At 39.9% G+C, this 21,077-nt stretch overlaps 1 protein-coding gene across 5 annotated transcripts in view; it reads left to right on the top strand.

Annotated features, from left to right (window-relative positions):
• LOC134223999 (uncharacterized) overlaps positions 1 to 21,077 on the top strand; it is a 368,032-nt gene that overhangs the window by 194,467 nt on the left and 152,488 nt on the right. Inside the window, exon 1 of one of the 5 annotated variants that reach the window (XM_062703227.1) lies at positions 11,597 to 12,141. The exons of the other annotated variants lie outside the window; for them this stretch is intronic. Within the exon in view, the coding sequence (XP_062559211.1) occupies positions 12,005 to 12,141 (137 nt within the window). The 5' untranslated portion in view covers positions 11,597 to 12,004. Of the gene's footprint in view, positions 1 to 11,596; positions 12,142 to 21,077 lie in introns of those variants that run through there. 5 annotated transcript variants of the gene reach the window in all.

Here is a 21,077-nt window from a genome sequence, read left to right as displayed (position 1 = left end):
GACTGGAGTTGCTCTTCTTGATATAGAGAAAGCATTTGATAGTGTTTGGCATGAAGGTTTGATTGTAAAATTGATGAATTTTAATTTTCCTCTGTACATTATTAAACTGATCCAAAATTATTTATCAGATCGCTCACTGCAGGTAAACTATCAGAATTCTAAATCTGATAGATTACCTGTAAGAGCTGGTGTTCCCAAGGCAGCATACTGGGGCCCATTTTGTATAACATTTTACTTCTGACTTACCTGATTTACCACCAGGGTGTCAAAATCTTTGTTTGCAGATGACACAGGTCTCTCAGCCAAAGGGCGAAGCCTTCGTGTCATTTGTAGTAGATTGCAAAAAGTTTGGATATTTTCTCCACTTACTTGCAAAAATGGAAAATTTCCCGAATGCTTCCAAAACTCAGCTTATAATTTTCCCACATAAGCCGAGAGCTTCTTATTTGAAACCTTCTAGCAGACATATTGTCACTATGAATGGGGTTCCAATTAATTGGTCTAGCGAAGCTAAATATTTAGGACTTCTGCTAGATCAAAAATTAACTTTTAAAAATCACATTGAAGGCCTTCAAGCCAAATGTAACAAATATATTAAGTGTCTATATCCACTTATAAACAGAAAATCAAAACTTTGTCTTAAGAACAAACTTTTGATTTACAAACAAATTTTTAGACCAGCCATGTTGTATGCTGTGCCAATATGGACTAGTTGCTGCAATACCAGAAAGAAGGCACTTCAGAGGATTCAAAATAAAATTTTGAAAATGATTCTGAAGTTACCTCCGTGGTATAGTACCAATGAACTTCATAGAATTTCTAATATTGAGACATTGCAACAAATGTCCAACAAAATAATTTCAATTTTAGACAAAAATCGTTGCAATCTTCTATTGCAACGATTAGCTCCTGTACCCTTAGTATAAATTAGGTTAAGTTTAGTTTAAGTAGAAAACATTGTAATTCCTACATGGTTTAATTCAACCAGAGGAAATATCGTAACTGCCAGAGGCAATTGAAATGTATTAATAATATCTAAAAGCGTAACATAGCAAATAAGGATGATAGTGTTAAGAAAACACGGAACACCTAGTCTAAGAGATAAATGCATGTATTAGATAATTAGCAAATAAAATTAGTTAAAAAAAAAAAAAAAAAAAAAAAAAAAAAAAACGGACCCAGCAACCCAGCGCACCAATCTAAGTCCTAAGAGCCATTGCAAATGCTTCACCATTCAAATAAGTACAACGCAGATGTTCTAGGTTCTCCATATTGTCCGGAAGATAAGTATCTATTGGTCAATGTTAACTACGCCTGATATCAAACCAACAGCAACCCAGCGTGTCCATATAAGTCCTAAGAGCCCATGCGAATCCTTTATCATTCAAATAAGTACAACACAGATGTTCTAGGTTCTCCAAATTGTCCGGGATTTGAGCTCAATTGATTCATCGGGTCAGCTACGCCTTGTATTAGACCAACGGCAACGTGTCCATATAAGTCCTTAGTGTTTCCATATAAGTCCTTAGATCTTGTGCGAATGCTTTATCATTCAAATAAGTCCAACTCAGATGTTCTAGGTTCAAGGATGTTAACGATCATTCAGTAATTTGCGTTCGATCATTTAGTAGTTTGTCAATAACACATTCCAGAGACTGAATTTCAAAATAGGTTGTATCGTGGACTTCTAGTGCGAAGGTTTTTCTACAACTTTGCCTGATGGTTCGTTATTAGAATTCAACTATTAATGGAGTTAGAGCGCTAGTTGCAGTAACTCAAACTAAATGATTGGAATTTTGTTATCATTTAGTCTAAGTTACTGAAATTATAGCTATAACTCCGTTACTAGTGGAATTCAATCAACGAATCATTAGGCAGAGTTGTAGAAAAACCTTCGCACTAGAAGTCCACGATACAATATATTTTGAAATTCAACTTCTGGAATGTGTTATTGACAAACTACTAAATGATCGAACGCAAATTACTGAATGATCGTTAACATCCTTGTCTAGGTTCTCCCAATTATCCAGGAGTTGACTTCAATTGGTCTATCGGTTCAGCTACGACTGGCATTAAAGTATAAAAACCCAGCCTGGTCATATAAGTCCTTAGTTGCTGGGTTGCTGCTGGTTTGATATCAGATGTAGTTGACATGTTAGACCAATTGAACTCAATTCCTGGATAATTTGGAGAACCTAGAGTTACGGGATTCTTCGTTTGAGTTCACTTTTTAAAAAGCAAATTTAATTAACTACACATTTATTACCACACTCGCTGTTGTTACAAGAAAGAGGTAGAGCCTCGTGTGCTCTACCGTTTTATAGAATTATACTGCTGATGCAGTGAAATATTACTCCTATCTCCTATCGGTGCCTTACGTGGCGTGATGCGCCACGGTTCGCGCCAAGCTACCTGTTCACTACTATTAATAACCCTACTGTTTTCCTAACGTAGAATATCTGCGTTGGGCGTATTTGACTAGTGAAGCATTCGCATGAACTCTAAGGACTTTTATGGATAAGCTGGGTTGCTATCGGTTCGATATCAGGTGTAGTCGACATGGTAGACCATTTGAACTCAACTCCCGGACAATTTCGAGAACACAGAACATCTGCGTTGTACTTATTTGATGCATGGACTCTTATGACTTGTCTGCCGTAATAATGCGCCAAACTACAACCTACATGATTTCCATTTTTCTGTTAAAGAGATCGATGAGTACTACTCGTTAACACCATTTTTGGAAAATGGCGTATACGTCACTTTTTCATATTACGGCAGTTATATGAACGTGCTGGGTTGCTGCCGGTTTGATATCAGGCGTAGTTGCCCTGGTAGACCAATTGAACTCAACTCTCGAACAATTTGGAGAACCTAGAACATCTGGTTTGAACTTACATGACTTGTGAAGCATTTTCATTACCTCTAAGTATTAGAATATCAAACACGATTTTCTGTTGGTTCTCAGAGTATATTGTTCATTAGTTTCCATCGTCATATTACATTAACAAGTTATTCTACATTATTGATATATAAACATAATTCATTATTCAACTAGTATATTCCAGTGACTCTGGCAACACTTCTACCAATTCTGGTTTGTTTTGATTACTCATAAACATTTGTAGTGCAATCCAATATTGCTAGTGATGTTGCATGCAAGTCCAGGGTGGGGATAATATTCTGACGTTTATTTGACAAGACGTCATTCAGTCTGTTATCCAAATTGTTTGTTGTGATCGCATGTTCCGCGACGATCGCGATCACCTCGCGAAAAGTTTTTAATTAATCCGCCGGTATTTTCGCGTATTTTAACACTTCCCGCAATTTGGATGTTGAGACGTCCCAATAATCTTCGATGTGCGTCTCTCGGGAGGCCCTTGGTGAATGCATCAGCCGGTTGATCCTCGGAACGGATGAATTTTAGTTGTAATCTTCCTTCCTTGATGTGATCCCGTATAAACATGTATTTGATGTCCAGATGTTTCATTCGTTGGTGTGATCGAGGTTCCTCCGCGATACTAATACATGGAACATTATCTTCCATAATAATGAATGGAATGCTACCCACATCCAATTCTTTGAGGAATTTCACAAGCCATATTCCTTCAGTTACAGCTGTGCAAAGTGCAATAAGTTCTGCTTCGGATGTTGACAAACTGACCGTTTGTTGTCGTTTCGTTGACCATGAAACTAAGCTTCCAAAAATTTCGAAAGCATATCCTGAAACCGATTTTCTATCATCAGGATCATTAGCGAAATCTGCATCCGCATATCCCTTGACAATGTGTGTGTAAGGTCTCTTCTCATATTTTATCATTGTATCCGTAGTCCCTTTCAGGTATCTAAGAATACGTTTCAAACCAACCCAATGAGCATCAGTCGCACAACTCTGATATTTACTTAGCGTATTGACTGCCGCGCTAATGTCAGGTCGAGACGTTAGTGTTAAATATTGCAAACACCCAAGCAGTTCCTTGTAGGGATGAGCAGTTTCTTGCTGATTTGTTTTAGACCATTTTACATTTGAATCGAGCGGTGTCCCCACAGGTTTACAATCAATCATACCGAAACGTTTCAAAATCTTCTCAACGTATCTTGATTGTGATATTTCTATCGTTTGGTTGTCAAAATCTCTTTTAATTTCCATTCCGAGAAAATATTTGACCTCATCAAGGTCCTTCATTTGGAATAGCCTTCCAAGTTCTTCTTTTATCCAATCCAAATTTTCCTGATCGTTGGATAATATCAGTATGTCATCCACATACAAAAGCAAAATAATTTCTTTTGCTTTGGATCTATATACACAACAATCACTTTTAAGGGGAGAAAATCCCAATTCTTTGACTGCATCGTCAAACTTCTTATTCCAATTTCTGCTTGCTTGTTTCAATCCATACAAGCTTTTATGCAAACGAACAGTCTTCGCTTTACCATTTTCGTCTGCTGGAAGTTTCATAAAAATATCTTCATCTAGATCACCGTACAAAATGCCGTTTTTACATCCATTTGGTGAACAAGCATTTTGTATTCATTTGCAAGAGCTAATAATAATCGGACGCTGTCCATTTTTGCTACTGGTGCAAATGTTTCACTGTAGTCAAACCCTGGGCGTTGTGAACATCCCTTTGCTACAAGTCTTGCTTTGTATCTCCCATCTTCTTTCCTTGTGAAGACCCATTTTGATTGTATTGGCTTGATGTTGTTTTTGTAGTTGACCACTTCCCATGTTTTATTATCGTCTAGTGATTTCATTTCATCGTCGATTGCCTCCCGCCAGTGCTCCCAGTCTTCCAGTAGTTTTAATTCAGTGATTGATTGCGGAATGCAATCATCAATAACTGGCGCTATTTTTGCAGAGAAATTATGAAACGTAGTCTGTTTTCTGTTTCTCGTGCTTCGACGTAATTCTAGCTGTTTCTCTGTGGGTTGTTCGTAATTATCTGACTCCGATGTATCATTTGCTTGTTCATGATTATCGTTTTCGACGATTTCTGATTCCGATTCTTCGAATATGCCATCATTTTCCACAGAAATCGTTTCTTCAGAATCTTCCCGATCCTCTGATGCAATTTCTTCTGGAATTTTGGTTTCCTCGTTGCCATATTTCTCATCGGTATTCTCTTCACAAGTTTCTCTTGTAATTATTTGAGAGAAAACCAAATCATTTGAACCTGCAGACTCACCGATATATGGTGTTTTCGATTCATCAAATACTACATTCCTGGCAATTTCAATTTTCTTCAAAGCGCCATTCCATAGCCTATAGCCATTATTCGCGTAGCCCACGAATATCAATCTTTTAGATTTGGAATTTAATTTTGTTCTCTTTTCTTTTGGAATGAGTTTGTATGCTGTACATCCAAAAACTCTAAGATTTTTAAGTTTGGGAGTTTTCCAAACCATTTTTCATATGGCGTCTTATTTTCTTGTAATGCTACCGTAGGGGACCTGTTTGTAAGGTATGTCGCTACATAAACAGCCTCGTCCTACATTTTCTTAGGAAACCCACTATCATGAAGCATTGCGCGTACTTTTTTCCATCAATGTTCTATTGAAACGCTCGCTTACTCCATTTTGCTGAGGAGTATACGGTACCGTATATATCATCTGAATTCCTTTACTTTTACAGTAATTCTGGAACTCTCTATTTTGATATTCCCCACCGTTATCTGTACGAAATTTAGACAGTTTCTGACCGAAATGTGCTGTACTAAATTCGTAATATTCCTTAAATTTTTCGAAGACTTCATTCTTTGATTTCAGAAGATAAACCACGGCGAAGTGCGTAAAGTCATCGATAAATGTTACCAAATAACGATAACCATCATGAGTTGCTACCTCCATAGATCCACAAACATCGGAATGAACTAGTTCCAATGGTCTAGTAGACCTTGGCAACTGCAAACTATTAAACTTGTTGCTAACTTGCTTCCCCGCAAGGCAACTTTCGCAAACATCTGGCAAACTGCCAACACTTTCTTCACCACAGTCGATACCTTCAACCATGCCATTTCTTACTAATTTCAGCATATTACTTTTGCCTAAATGTCCCAATCGTTTATGCCATGTTTCGACATTTATCTGGTCCTTTCCTACTAATGCTGAGGTTACATTGCCCTCCAACTCCAATTGCAAATAATAAAGACCATTCTCCATTATCCCATGGGCGATAACCTCCCCACCATCATGGATTACGACATCCTCATACATAAAAGTAACTTTCTTTCCCATAGAATTCACCCTTCTAACTGAAAGGAGATTCACATCTAGCTCCGGAATAAAAAGCACATTATAGAATTCGAGTTTCTTTATTTTGTTTTCTCCGACAACACTGCTCACTCGTACCTTACCTCTCTTCGTACCCCGAAGAGTTGTTCCTGATTTAGCAGTTGCAATGACGACTGGCTTCTCCAATTCTTCCACATCTTCCAGCATTCGCTCGTCATTCACCATGTGGTCGCTGGCTCCTGAATCGACCACAAATCTCACTTTCCGTGATGTTTCACCGTTGCCGCTGGTTTGAGTCATCAGTGCATGATGGCGACTCTGGTTCTTTCCCTGCCATCGGGGATGTTGACATGCTTGTTGACCATTCCATTGTCCTTTCTTCTTCTTCAACGGGCATTTGTTTTTGTAATGGCCAGTTTCTCCACAGCCAAAGCAAACGTTCACGTGCTTTTTGTTCGACTTCAGTGCGACGTCATCGAACCCTCTGATCTGCCTTCCACCCATTGTTTCACCATCGATCATTTCTGCATCCAAATACATGCGTTTTATCTCACCTAGCGGTTTACGACACAACTCATCGTTTGGTAGCACAGTCAATGCACCCTCCACATGCTTAAGGCCCAAATTACCGTAATCCAGTCATTGACAAGAAAACAGCCACGTGCTTGTACCACCCCCAGGAAAAAATCCGCCCACTGAGGAGAAAATGCATTCCCCAGCTGAATCGGGGAAGCACTCTTGTTTTAAAACTACATCAACATATAGTGGTGACTTCAATACATCCGTGGGATGCTTCATTTGGATGAATTTCGTAATATTATTTGAAAAAACTGCCTTTTGCAGAAAATATTGCAAAGTTGAAAAAATATTTTTTCAGGAGGGGAAACCGTCGATTTACTCTCACGCTTTCTTATACTTTGCAGATACTCGAAAATCATCGTTCAGTGTTGCGTGTTGATTTGTTCTATATGTTATGCTTGTTTTCTCGAATATGTACGTAAACATCAAGCAATAATCTATGAAAATGATGCTTTTCATGCTATATATTGACACTAAATATTAGATGTGAGCTAGAACTGTAAAAACGCAAGCATTCATAAGCAACGCAGGTTATTTATTTTTTCATAATTCAAGTGTTGATAATGTAATGTAATGCTAAAATAATAATGTAATGCTAAAACGGCATCACTTTTCATGTACACAGAGAGAAGACCGATCATATGGTCATGTAAACAATCCATTGAATCTGGACGAACATTTGAGAAGGTAGTCAACTGCATCATAATTTTTCATTTATGTAAAATGCATCTAGGAAATTGTGTAATTAGGAGAAGGATGCACAACAAATCAATCTCAGATGCATGTTTGAGGTTGTTTATGCGTATCACTATAATCTGTGCGCTGTACAGGTATTGAAAAGGACGTTAATATTTTGTGGAAATATATAGAGTTTGATACCTTTTGAAATGTTTGTGTACTTTGTACAAAATCAGATCTGAGCGAATGAGTAGGCTCTCCGCAAAAAAAGAAGCGAACAGCAAGAAAAAGAAGTCGATTTGATGTATGACATTTGAACCTTAAATCGGTTTGGCATCGCAATAATTAGAGCATGGATCTTCTCCGCTGGCGTTAGTCCAGCTCGCATTCTTTCCAGCTCTCGAAAGATCGTATTCATCAAACAAACGCTGAAGGCTATCAAAACGTTTATGTTTGAGATTGAATAGACGATCTCGCATCGTGATCATTGCTCCAGTTCCAACTTTCTGGTATGTGCTGACCAACACATCCATCACTTGCTTCGCATAATCTAGGCCAATCAATTGATTTAAAACCTGATTATTCACCATCAGCACTATTTCGTCTAAAGCGTCCATATCTTCTTCCATCCGTTTCTTCATTTTTTCTTTCCTCGCTGCTTCTTCTTCGGGTTTCGCTCCCGGCACCGGGTGGGCATATTCTTCTTCCACGGGAGTCCTCAACAGCGTATGCACCAGACGCATCTTATTGAGATGGTGCTCAATCCGCCATTTCCAAGCAGGGAAACTCGCTTCGTTCCCGTCGAATACACACGAACGGTCTCCACGATAGAGCGCCGCAACGGACGACGGCCCTCGCTCAAGAGGAATGCGTTCCGTCTTGTTGTTTACTACTGGTTGACCACCAGCTAGTTCTCCATCGGTAACCCCGAGGGCAATATCTTCCTTCTTACCAGGCATCTTCTTCAACTAATCGCTTTAGAATAACTTCACTTGACTCGACTTTCTACCAGTTAACCACTGGGCCCAGAACCTATTAGAATATCAAACACGATTTTCTGTTGGTTCTCAGAGTATATTGTTCATTAGTTTCCATCGTCATATTACATTAACAAGTTATTCTACATTATTGATATATAAACATAATTCATTATTCAACTAGTATATTCCAGTGACTCTGGCAACACTTCTACCAATTCTGGTTTGTTTTGATTACTCATAAACATTTGTAGTGCAATCCAATATTGCTAGTGATGTTGCATGCAAGTCCAGGGTGGGGATAATATTCTGACGTTTATTTGACAAGACGTCATTCAGTCTGTTATCCAAATTGTTTGTTGTGATCGCATGTTCCGCGACGATCGCGATCACCTCGCGAAAAGTTTTTTAATTAATCCGCCGGTATTTTCGCGTATTTTAACACTAAGGACTTATATAGACACGCTGGGTTGCTATCGGTTTGATACCAGGTGTAGTTGACCAATTGAACTCAACTGCCGGACAATTTAGAGAACCTAGAACATCTGCGTTGTACTTATTTGAATGGTGAAGCATTCGCATTGGGTCTTAGGACTAATATGGACACGTTTGTACTTATATGGACTTTTTGGATCACTATAGGTTCGTGCTTCAGGCACATAAAATTTCATTTTTTTAGAGCAACTTCACCACAATCTGCCAGATGTATTGGAGGCCCTAAGAAAGTTTTTGTTACATTATTTGCACAAGTCTCAACCAAATAAACATATGGAATAGCTCTGTTCATACGGGCTGTTAAACAGACTATTAAAACCCCAAATATGACCAGTTTCATATATCACTGCCCAAAATTACGCTTTTGGGCCACCTAGTTTTCTAAACCATTAAAAGAGAGAAGGGTTTTCATGTGCCTAAAAGATTTTAGTGAAAATTCCGAATGAAAAACTCGTCCAGGGCATTTACGGGTTAAATTCGTAACTTTTAACAAACTGATGAGTGGTTCAATGCCAATGGCAAAAACTAAATTGCTCATTAGTATTAGGATTTAGCATTGAGCAATTCGCACAAATTCGTAGGTGGTACAAGCCAAGACGTAGGTGGTACAAGGGGCCTTCCTTAGCCGTGCGGTAAGACGCGCGGCTACAAAGCAAGATCATGCTGAGGGTGGCTGGGTTCGATTCCCGGTGCCGGTCTAGGCAATTTTCGGATTGGAAATTGTCTCGACTTCCCTGGGCATAAAAGTATCATCGTGTTAGCCTCATGATATTACGAATGCAAAAATGGTAACCTGGCTAAGAAACCTCGCAGTTAATAACTGTGGAAGTGCTTAATGAACACTAAGCTGCGAGGCGGCTCTGTCCCAGTGTGGGGACGTAATGCCAATAAGAAGAAGAAGAAGAACAAGCCAGGACTATTTTATGAGAGTAGCATCACTTTCCTCCGTTACCACAGATATTGATTTGGGACTAATCACTATCTCTTAGATGGAAGCAATGCACTCTCCAATAGTCGAGATCTGTCCTGGCCATGTCCTTGCGAATGCTGAGGAAAAGGAAGGATGGTTAGTTGAACACCTACCTAGTAATCTGCTAGAATTGGAAATGAAAATGAATCGTTAACCAAGACGGACCGCTGCCTCCCGAACCTTACCCAAAAGTTCCAACAAAATTCCGCATGAACTCGTGGCAAGTGCAGAGGTATATTCGGCTGGCAGTGGGCGAGTGATTGCATCATCATTTCCTCCCCCTTCCCTACATTGACTTGCATTCTGACGTGGCAGGCGTCAGTATGACCTTACAAATGAGATCACCAGTACTTGTACATTGAAGATGTGTGCTAGTCCCAAACAAACATCTGTTGGTTCCCTGTGCAAGAACAGCTGATCTGGTCATAATGGAGTAGCAACTACGAGCAGTCAATCAAGCTCAAGCTCAAGCTATACCGGGAAGGGACAAGATACTCGTGGTGGCTCAAGGTAAATACGTAGTACGTAGTAGTAATGGCCGTCTTACAGTAAGGAAGCGGCAGAAAGATTAGTCCACAGGAGATGGCCGAAGGCTTGTGAATCGATCGAAAGTTCTGGACAATCTTGCGAATAAATTATTTTATTTCTCGCCGAAAAATTATCGATTTCTAACCATAACACGTTGTACAATTGTTATCACGTTGAAAATAAATCCCATCTACCCGATGCGATTGAATTGTAATAATTAAAATATAATCCACCCAACTAATAGATAAATTAATTATAATAAATATAGAGAATAATATCTCTATCCTATCTATCTAGATAGAGAATAAAATCTCTATGGCCTCAAAAACATTCAACTTAAAGGGCTGATCTATTATTTTGTTGTAAATCTTTAAGCAAGCAAATGGCTTTAGTTAGACTTTCTGTTTCAATGCATATCAGTGAAAGTGGTATATAACCATCATTTTGGAATTCGTTTGGGTATCCCCATTAATATACATGCATGAATCCGTGTTTTTTTGTTTATGTTCCCAATCAAGCTCTTATTGTAACTTTGCAAAAATGAAGGGCACAAACAACCAGCCATTTACGTTAGTCTACTTCGAGGGGATCATTATTGTATTTGTTCACCATTATTGTTCATTTGTTTTATCTTCTCCTTTGTTGTTGATTGTAGGTGCACAGGTGGTTTGCGTAAGCCTACCGTACCATGCTGCTACACTGAGCTGAGTATAGGCATGTTCGATTCCAAGGGTATAGAATATTTAGATAAGTACCGACCGATGTCCAGAGGTTTCCACTCCAAATTATTGTGTCGCTAGCAGTCTGCGTTAAAATAACTCTTATTTTAAATATAACGAGGTCAGCTGTATGGTAACAACACCATACCGTCGAACCCTTCGTCAATCCGGATCAGTCGGCACAGTATCGAATGTATGATTGAGTACTGTTTTTATATCTCCTTTCCATTCAAGTTTCGCGTTTTCTGGTACAATGATTAGAGAAATTTAGAGCTGCGTCTTCATGTAGAGCGGCAGACGATGCGCCGCACTTTGCGCACACCCAAACGCAGACTGCAGTTGTGGCCAATGTTGGTCATTTACGGAATGTTTGGCTTCAGTTCACTTTTGGTTTCGATTAGGATAAGATGTTTTCGTGCTTTACTCGTCGTTGGCGCCAGAAGCAGCCAACAGCACGCGGCGTGTTTGACTCAATAGAATCACGCGATTCGGGTAGGGTTGTGCAGTTGTTCGTGGGTAATGCGCCGTTGTCGGATCTGTGCGTGATCTGTGATCGGCTCATAGCAAAGTGCCTACTCTCAATCAGGGGGAGGGAGTTGTTGTGGTTTGTGTTGTACCGATAACACAGTGTTCTGCTACGTCTACGTTGATGTGCTTTCAAACGAAGGAAAACAGAAACCAACATACCTTTGTGGAAAACATATTTGATAGTTGAAAAATGTTTACATGTTGATTGGTTTTTATTTAGGTGTATCATCAAAGTGTTCGATATAAGTGAAATCGGATAAAAGATAAACATAAGGTCTGTAACACGCAACCCTTTGTGGATGAATAAAAAAAATCGTTTGGGTAAAGTTTTGCGCGAGCAACTAAACCCAGTCAGCATGAAGAAGGTGAAATCAGCTGCGGATTTGAGTTTGAATGTAAACTCACCACTATACCGGGAGTTTCTGCTTGGTCTAAGGTAATCGAACTGTATGAGTTTGGACGATGGAAAAGGTGTTGGTGCTGCCAAATGCGCAGTGGGTGGTGAATGTCTGGTGATTAAAACGGTTGGAGATTGTACTTCCAAGCTGTGTCGGAACGTTGGTTCATCGGATGCGACCGAGTGGAACCTATTCGATGAATTGTATTACATAACGTAATTATCAAGACGGTCCTGTATAGCAGAATAGAAATTCGATGGCAACGGTGGTGGCAGCACGGCATTTCGATAGAGCTTGCTTCATGTTCTCATCCATTTGTTGACCGAAGCCGGTTTGATTGTTGAAACGAGGCCCATTGATTTCAACAATCGATCACATTAAGTGTTTTAATGATGATGACCACTCTCGACTGTAATTGAAAAAGAGCAATCATGAACATGATATACACTTTTTTTGCATAGAAGATGAACTCAAACATCCATATCCATAACGTAAAAATTTATTACATCATCTTCAGTATCACAAAATAATAAAAAATCTAAGCTGTAAACAAGGTACTCATACTTAAATAAGTAAAAGTTTCGAAAGCTTCTATAGCCACGGAAGAGTATTTTTTGACAAAACATACTTTTGCATATAAACAATGAAGAATGATCCAAATAAAAATGGAAAACGATCAGTAAACAACATCTGAATGTTCCATAAAACACTACCATAAATCCATAAAATAGTCCGAGAGTATCCATAAAAAATCATTTCAAGATCCATAACTAAACTAAAATTTAACAATTAATAGGAAAATATGTTCCTTTAAACATGGTCAAGAAAAACAACATTCCTGCTGTTTTCCCATGAACGTATGACAAATGGTCTAATTGCTCCATAAAACTTTAAATTCGCACAATTTGTATCATGATGTGGATCTATCAATATAGTTTTGTTGGCCTTCTTTCCACGCATTATGATTCATATTACCGAAATGATGGATCAAATAAACAAAATTATGGATCAAATGACCGAAATTTTGGATCACATGATCAAAGTTTTGGATCATCATCATAGACAGTTTTATAGATCAAAATATAGTTTTTTATGAACCTTTTATCATTTTTGGATCATTTGTCTTACGTTCATGGGAAAATAGCAGGAATGTTATTATTTTTCTTGACCATGTCTAAAGGAACATATTTGCCTATTATTTGTTAAATTTTAGCGTAGTTATGAATCTAGTAATTATTTTTTATGAATAATTGGATTTATGGATTTATGGTAGCGTTTTATGGAACACTAGCAGACCCGACGAACTTTGTTTCGCCTAAAATTAATTTATTCTCTGATTAGATCTCGCGTTATGCAGAAATTTCTGTTTCATTTGTGTGGGAGCCCCCCTTTCCAAAAGGGGGAGGGGTCTCGAACCATCTTAAGAACCTTCCCCGGCCCCAGAAACCTTTGCATACACATTTTCACGCCGATTGATTCAGTAGTTTCGGAGTCTATAAGGTTCAGACAGACAGAAATTCATTTTTATGTATATAGATATGTAAGGTACACTGGGGGAAGTGGAAAAAGGGGGTAAGTGTAAAAATCGACTCGAAAAATTGGAATTGTACATACTTTACAGTTTTTACCACATCATAGCATCATGCAATGTTATACTTTGATGCTCACACTAATACTATGTTGAAATTTGTATAACACATACACTAACACGGTTAACGCTTGAACTGTAATTTTAGGTTTCGCGAAAAATTGATATTTGCATTCATAAAATCAATTCTTATTTGCACCAATTGTTCTTTTTACAAGTGAATTTATATCACAGGTGACCATTACAATACAATTAAACTAATCCCATTCAATTGGTAGTGGTTTGTACCAAGAAAGCAAATAATTCAAAGATTTTACACTTACCCCAGGTATCAAACACTGTGGGGAAAGTGGATAATGTTCTAATCACGCAATTTTTTCTTCCTTCCAGGGTTTATTTCGATAGCTGTGAATCTTAATATGTTCCTTCTTTGTTATCATTGTGATTCCAGTGGTGATTGGACTCATATGAATGAGATAATGCCTGATTAATCCACCTATCGGTACTGATGCCTTTCACATGTTTTCCATATGAAAAAAATATATAAGAAAGTTAAAAATAGCACTGATAGGTAAATATATTGTATAATTCACATTAATTTTATTCCTAACAAGTTTCGCCATTGAATGCAATTTTTTTCCGAACAAATCGATTAAGGACAAGTGCTTCAGAATAGCTGATAATTTTGTATGTGCTTTGCGAACACACATACATACAAATACGCACATACAGACATCATCTCAATTCGTTAAACTAAGTTGATTAGTTTATTAGTTTTATTATTTTTCCTTTAAAATGTTCATCTTTGGGGCGAACATATAGACTTTACGTACACTTAGTGTCCGAGAAGGCAAAACCAGCCCTCTTCTAGCTATTACGAGAATTCCTTGAGGATCTATTCCGTTAAGGTACAGAAAATGTTCCACAAAAGATACTCAGGGCAATTATCGTATTGATTTTAGTTATATGTAACTACTCATCACTATTGAAGGTCAAGGCAACATGGGTTTTCTACTTACCCCATCCCACTAGGGTAAGTGGAAAAATAACTCCTAATTTTAAAATCTATTTCCATAAGTTCCAAGCAACCAAAATGGTATGAATTACCGCACAGTTGGTGCAAAATTGACTGTTTTTGATAGCCCATTTTGATTGAACGCATTTAAATCATTTAAACTGGTTTTACACTAATTCAAACATGCACTATCGATTTTTCCTTTTCCACTTCCCCCAGTGTACCTTATATAGATTTAGATGTTGTTTACGGATCGTTTTTGCACATTTAACGGTGCAAGGTAAGGGCTGCCGTACTTTTTTAGAATCAACAAATTAAACGCAGCAACCCACATTACTGACCAATTGACTAAACTGTCATTACACAAATCAAATGAAACCTCCTTATTGTCGACAAACAATCTCTCACATTCTTTTAAATTTGAATAAAAAATCCTTAAACTCGGTCTATAGCTGCACGTCGTAACCATGTCGCTTTTGCATGATGAGTTTTGCATGAGAGTTTGAGTTTTGTATTAAAGAGTCTAGATAAGAATCAGTGCTCTAAGGCAGTGGTAGCCTCCATGAAATTTCTATTATATTTGACTATTCCACTTACCATCTTTTTGGCTCTGGGTCAGAAATAAGATCAAAATTGACATGTTACGTTTTTGGCGTTTTCGAATACATTTTCAGCAGTTTTTCCAGAGTATTTACTACAGCGCATGTAGTTCGCATCTCGAACTACCAATCCAGTAGTAAACATTCTTGAAAATATTCCTGGAACACCGATAAAATCGCCAAAAGGTCGTTTTGCCCCGGGGGTGCATATTACCCCAGTTATTGTAAGTATTTAAGATCAAAAACCATTTTTCACACGAAAAAGTCAATAAAATTCAATGAAGTAAATTTGGCAGGAGCATCGTTTTGAAAATACACTCTTCTTAAAAGGCGTGGAAGACTTCTTTCAAGAGGCTCGCTTTAGAGAGCTTCAGAGGCCTCCTTCCAAATCGTCTAGAGACCTCCTTTCAAGAGGCTCGGAAGCCTTTTCTAAGAATCTCCGAACCTTTCTTTCAAGTTGCTTGGAAGTATCCTTTCAAGAGGGCCCAAAGCCTCCTTTCAAGAGGATCGGAAGCAACTCTTCAAGAGCCTTAGAGACCTCCTTCCGGATGATTTACAGGCCTCCTTTCAAGAGGTTTGAAAGCCTCATTTAAGAGGATCGGAAGGCACCATTCAAGAGCCTTAGGGGTCTCCATCGAAATGGTTAAGAGGTCTCCTTACAAAAGGCTCAGATGCAGCCTTCCAAGAGGTTCGAAAGCCTCTTTTCAAAAGGCTCGGAAGCCTTCTTTCATGAGCTTTAGAGGCCTCCTTCCAAAAGGTTCAGAGGCCTGTTTTCAAGAGATTCGGAAGTCTTTTTTCAAAAGCCTTCTTGCAAGTGGTTCAGGAGCCTCCTTTTAAAAGTGTCAGACACTTCCTTTCAAGTGGCTTGAAGCGTTCTTTCAAAAGACTTAGAAGTTCGAGGTATAATCCTAATTTGAAAGGTGTAGCAGTCAGGAATATTGTAAATAAATTTGTACATAGTTTTTGTAAATAAGGTAGATTGTAAGAAGTTCCGTCTTTCAATCGCCAATTAATGTACATAATTTTTCCCTGGACATAGGCAAGCGGGCATTTACTAATAAGCCAAGCTCTCCAAGGTCGAGGCCATTTGTTTTTCGGATAAGGTGGGAGAGGGAAAGCAGCACAATTTTCGTATCAGATTATCCATCGTACCAATAAGGCCACGATCATATACGAAAGGAGTCGGGAAATGACGTACTTCCGATTGTCTCCGAGCCCACCTTCCTTAATCTGAGGATGCACGGACTCAATCATTTCGTCCGTGACTACTCGATAAGTTGGAAGTATCCGCGTTGGTCTAGTAATGTTTCATTGTGCATAATAGGCCGAGATTAAGGTCACTCCTGACGGAATCCAAGTTCCAAAGTGCTCGCGTTTTCGGGGGCACATCACTCGATTCAGAGACGGCGCACAACTGTCATTTATGTTGATTTAGCTTTGCTGCGTCGCAGCATGCGTGAAATAATAAAAATGACAGTTGTGCGTTGCTTCCGTATTGAGTCGTGTGCCCCCGAAAACGCGACCACTTTTAATCTTGGATTCCGTCAGGAGTGACCTTAAGTGTGCGTTGCAAGATTGTGTGCGGTAGTAGGAGATAATTATAAAGAAAAAGCCAGATTTTCGTGTATTTTCCCACCCGCAGCAATCACATCGTACCCCAGCGTGACATTTCTCCCCGACGGACGAAACATTCCTGGCGATCGTCACCTGCCAGAAGCGGACCGATCCGTCACCATATCGGTCCAAGGGAAGGCTAGGGGACCTCCACGTGGACGAGATCCACCAGCCGGCAAGCAACCACCATTCCGTTTCGTTGGCTTCATTAAGGAGCGTCATCACCGGCGTCAACAAGCTGGGAGCGTCGACCCCCCCCCTTTTTGATCGGAATGCGGCGTCCGAGGTGGGCGCCGCGGAGGAAAGTTTTTTGTGCCAGTCGTAGACTGATGATCCAAATGTGCTGCTAAAGCCAAACAATCTTTCGTGGAAGTCGTAGTCGATAAATCCGTCGACTATCGTTTGGGTCCGCCATCACGGACTCGTGAAAATATGCGTGCGTGAGCCCCTTGCGCCACCACTGAAAATTGCGTCGGCTACTAGGAACGCAGACCAATGAGCAGCTAAGCTGCAGAGAGTAGTGACGACACAGAAATTAGACATGGGGGAGGTTCCTTCATCAGTGCTGCCACCTGGAAAAGTTTAGAGAAAAAGTAGAACCATGGAAATTTGACATGGCATGATATAGAAAATGAGAATTAACATGTCTCTAGAACTTTATAGACTTTTTTTTGTCAAACAATTTTTAGTTTGTGGGGTTAGAAATTCAACAATCTTAAGCATTATCTGCTTATTCGAAAAAAATATAAAAACCGAGATATCATGTCTATTTTGTGTGCTTTTAAAATTCTAACCCCGTAAACCAAGATTTTTTTGAGAAACGTCCTTAATTTTTGTTTTATAACAAAAATATACTTCATTTCCTATATCACACCGTGTGAAATTTCAATGATTCTACTTTTTCTCTCGATGACAGCTGATGGTCTTCTCCTCCCCTATAGAGCACAGAGCACAAGATAAACGATAGAGAGCTAGAAATGAGAAACCGCACACCAGCTAGGGAGTAGAAAATGAATGAAAACACATACGAAACAAACGAACGATAAACAGCCCCTGAACCAACATGTACCCCTGTTAGTATTAAGACAATAAATGTGCCATTCGTTAATCATAAATAAAATGTTTCTCTGTAGTCCCCCTAGCCATTTGATTAATTGATTGTGTTTAACGTCACAGCGCGATATTGTTTGATGTTTCGGGTTCCGTCCTCCAATGTTGAGTTTGACTGTGGATTGTTTATGTTACTTCCAGCTTATTAATGGTTGTTGGTGAGAGGAGAGAGTCTGCCGATGATGAGAGGCGCACTCCCACTTAGAGTGTATTAGGATCTGGTGGGCTCTCACCTACTCTTTGGAGACAGGGTGGACCCAATTTGGCACTTTGCGTTGTTGCAGGCTGGACCGATCCATAAATCCTTATCGAGAAAATTAAAATGGAGAGAGTCCGGGCAAAATAAACTGGGCCGTGGTCTCCTTAATGGAGTTGCGCTTAAGCCACGTGCTTTTTACGACGGATCGCTCCGTGCCGGCTATAAAGGTCAACAACTTATTGGATTGAACTATGTGAATAAAGGAGAATCATATATCCTTTAGTTTTCTGGTCTATTTTCCATATGTTTCATCAGTTAATTTTTTTTCATTACGGCGAGAAAAAAGGGGTCAATGAATGCAAAAGTTCGAAGGGGTGCCTCTCAAGGTTGAGAACCGCTGTACTATAGGATACATATGCCCGGCAGGAGGCAAGAGATGATATGACTCTTTCCTTCGTTTCAGTCAATTGCTCGGTTCGAGGCTCGGATTAAGGCAAGGGGAGATGTGATTTTTTGCGGGATGCTTTTGCCCGGCAGAAGGCAAAAGAGGATATGACTCCTTCTTTCAATGTAGCCATTGTCTCGGTTTAAGGCCAGGGGAGATATGATTCTTTTTAAGAGGGATGCATTTGCCCGGCAGAAGGCAAAGGAGGATATAATTCCTTTTTTCTATTCGGACAGATAAGGCTTGATCGCAGCAAAAGTTGGACACAAAATTTGAGAATAAAACAAAACAATGTTGTCAGTTTATTCGGCACATTGCTCGAGAAAATTACTTCAAATGACTTCATTCCTTGTCGATGTTTGGATGTATGCACTAAAGTTGGTGACATTTTATTTTCCGAGAAACAGTTCGTGCCGTAAGATTTGTCCTCCTCTGTAGTATTTGTTTCACCTTCCCATTATTTTGATGGCTCCCTAAATACGTGTTTGTTCCAGTCCTTGGCATTCTCGTTATTGTCAAAGAAGCATCATACTATTTCAGGACTCATGACCAGCACTTACATGAAAACAAAAGCTTTTTAACAAGATTAATAGCAGCTGCGCACAATTGATTTTTACAAGGTACTCTCCCAAATTTTATGCCGTCGACTAACACCAATTGCAAAGGAGTTCGTGGGGCAGTACCAGGCGGGATTTATGGGTGAACGCTCTACCACAGACCAGGTGTTCGCCATACGTCAGGTATTGCAGAAATGCCGCGAATACAACGTGCCCACACATCATCTATTTATCGACTTCAAAGCCGCATATGATACAATCGATCGGGACCAGCTATGGCAGCTAATGCACGAAAACGGATTTCCGGATAAACTGATACGGTTGATCAAGGCGACGATGGATCGGGTGATGTGCGTAGTTCGAGCTTCAGGGGCATTCTCGAGTCCCTTCGAAACCCGTAGAGGGTTACGGCAAGGTGATGGTCTTTCGTGTCTGCTATTCAACATCGCTTTGGAGGGAGTAATACGAAGGGCAGGGATTGACACGAGTGGTACGATTTTCACGAAGTCCGTCCAGTTATTTGGTTTCGCCGACGACATTGATATCATGGCACGCAATTTTGAGAGGATGGAGAAAGCCTACATCAGACTGAAAAGCGAAGCTAAACGGATTGGACTAGTCATCAACACGTCGAAGACGAAGTACATGATAGGAAGAGGCTCAAGAGAGGTCAATATGAGCCACGCACCACGAGTTTCTATCGGTGGTGACGAAATCGAGGTGGTTGAAGAATTCGTGTACTTGGGCTCACTGGTGACCGCCGATAACGATACCAGCAGAGAAATTCGGAGACGCATAGTGGCTGGAAATCGTACGTACTTTGGACTCCGCAAGACGCTCCGATCGAATAGAGTTCGCCGCTGTACCAAACTGACTATCTACAAAACGCTTATAAGACCGGTAGTTCTCTACGGACACGAGACCTGGACGATGCTCGTGGAGGACCAACGCGCACTGGGAGTTTTCGAAAGGAAAGTGTTGCGTACCATCTATGGTGGGTTGCAGATGGCGGACGGTACGTGGAGGAGGCGAATGAACCACGAGTTGCATCAGCTGTTGGGAGAACCATCCATCGTTCACACCGCGAAAATCGGAAGACTGCGGTGGGCCGGGCACGTAGCCAGAATGTCGGACAGTAATCCGGTGAAAATGGTTCTCGACAACGATCCGACGGGAACAAGAAGGCGAGGTGCACAGCGGGCAAGGTGGATCGATCAGGTGGAGGACGACTTGCGGACCCTCCGCAGACTGCGTGGTTGGCGAAGTGCAGCCATGAACCGAGCTGAATGGAGAAGTCTTTTATGTGCAGCACAGGCCACTCCGGCCTTAGTCTGAAAATAAATAAATAAATACAATTGATTTTCGAACCTGCTCTTCCTTCGACACCATTACCCATTAAGTATTTCAAATATTAATAAATAGAAACATTTCTGATAGTATAGACATAGTATGGATCACTCTACGAAATATTTCACTCGTTGATGAGGTAATTCAAAAGTTATACGTGTTTTGGGGTTTTGCGAACAAGCCTTATGATCCTTTCTTTTGAAGGATGCATTTGCCCGGCAGCAGGCAAGAGAGGATATGACTTCTTCTTTCTAGCTTGACGTCTGCTCTATTGAAGGCTGGGGGAGATATGATCCCTCCTTTCACGAGATGCATTTTCTCGGTTGAATGCAAGAGAGGATATGAGTCCTTCTTTCAATTCGGGCATTTACTCGGTTTGAAGAAAGAGCAGATATGATCCCTTTTTTTTATTACAGGAATTTGTCAGATTTAAGGAATGGGAAGATATGTATGATCCCTTCTTCCAAAAGATGCATTTGCCCGGCAAAAGGCAATATAGG

This window comes from Armigeres subalbatus, chromosome 3 (genome assembly GCF_024139115.2).
Source record: "Armigeres subalbatus isolate Guangzhou_Male chromosome 3, GZ_Asu_2, whole genome shotgun sequence".
Classification (NCBI taxonomy): Eukaryota; Metazoa; Arthropoda; class Insecta; order Diptera; family Culicidae; genus Armigeres; species Armigeres subalbatus.
This window is presented reverse-complemented; position numbering and strand designations above follow the sequence as displayed.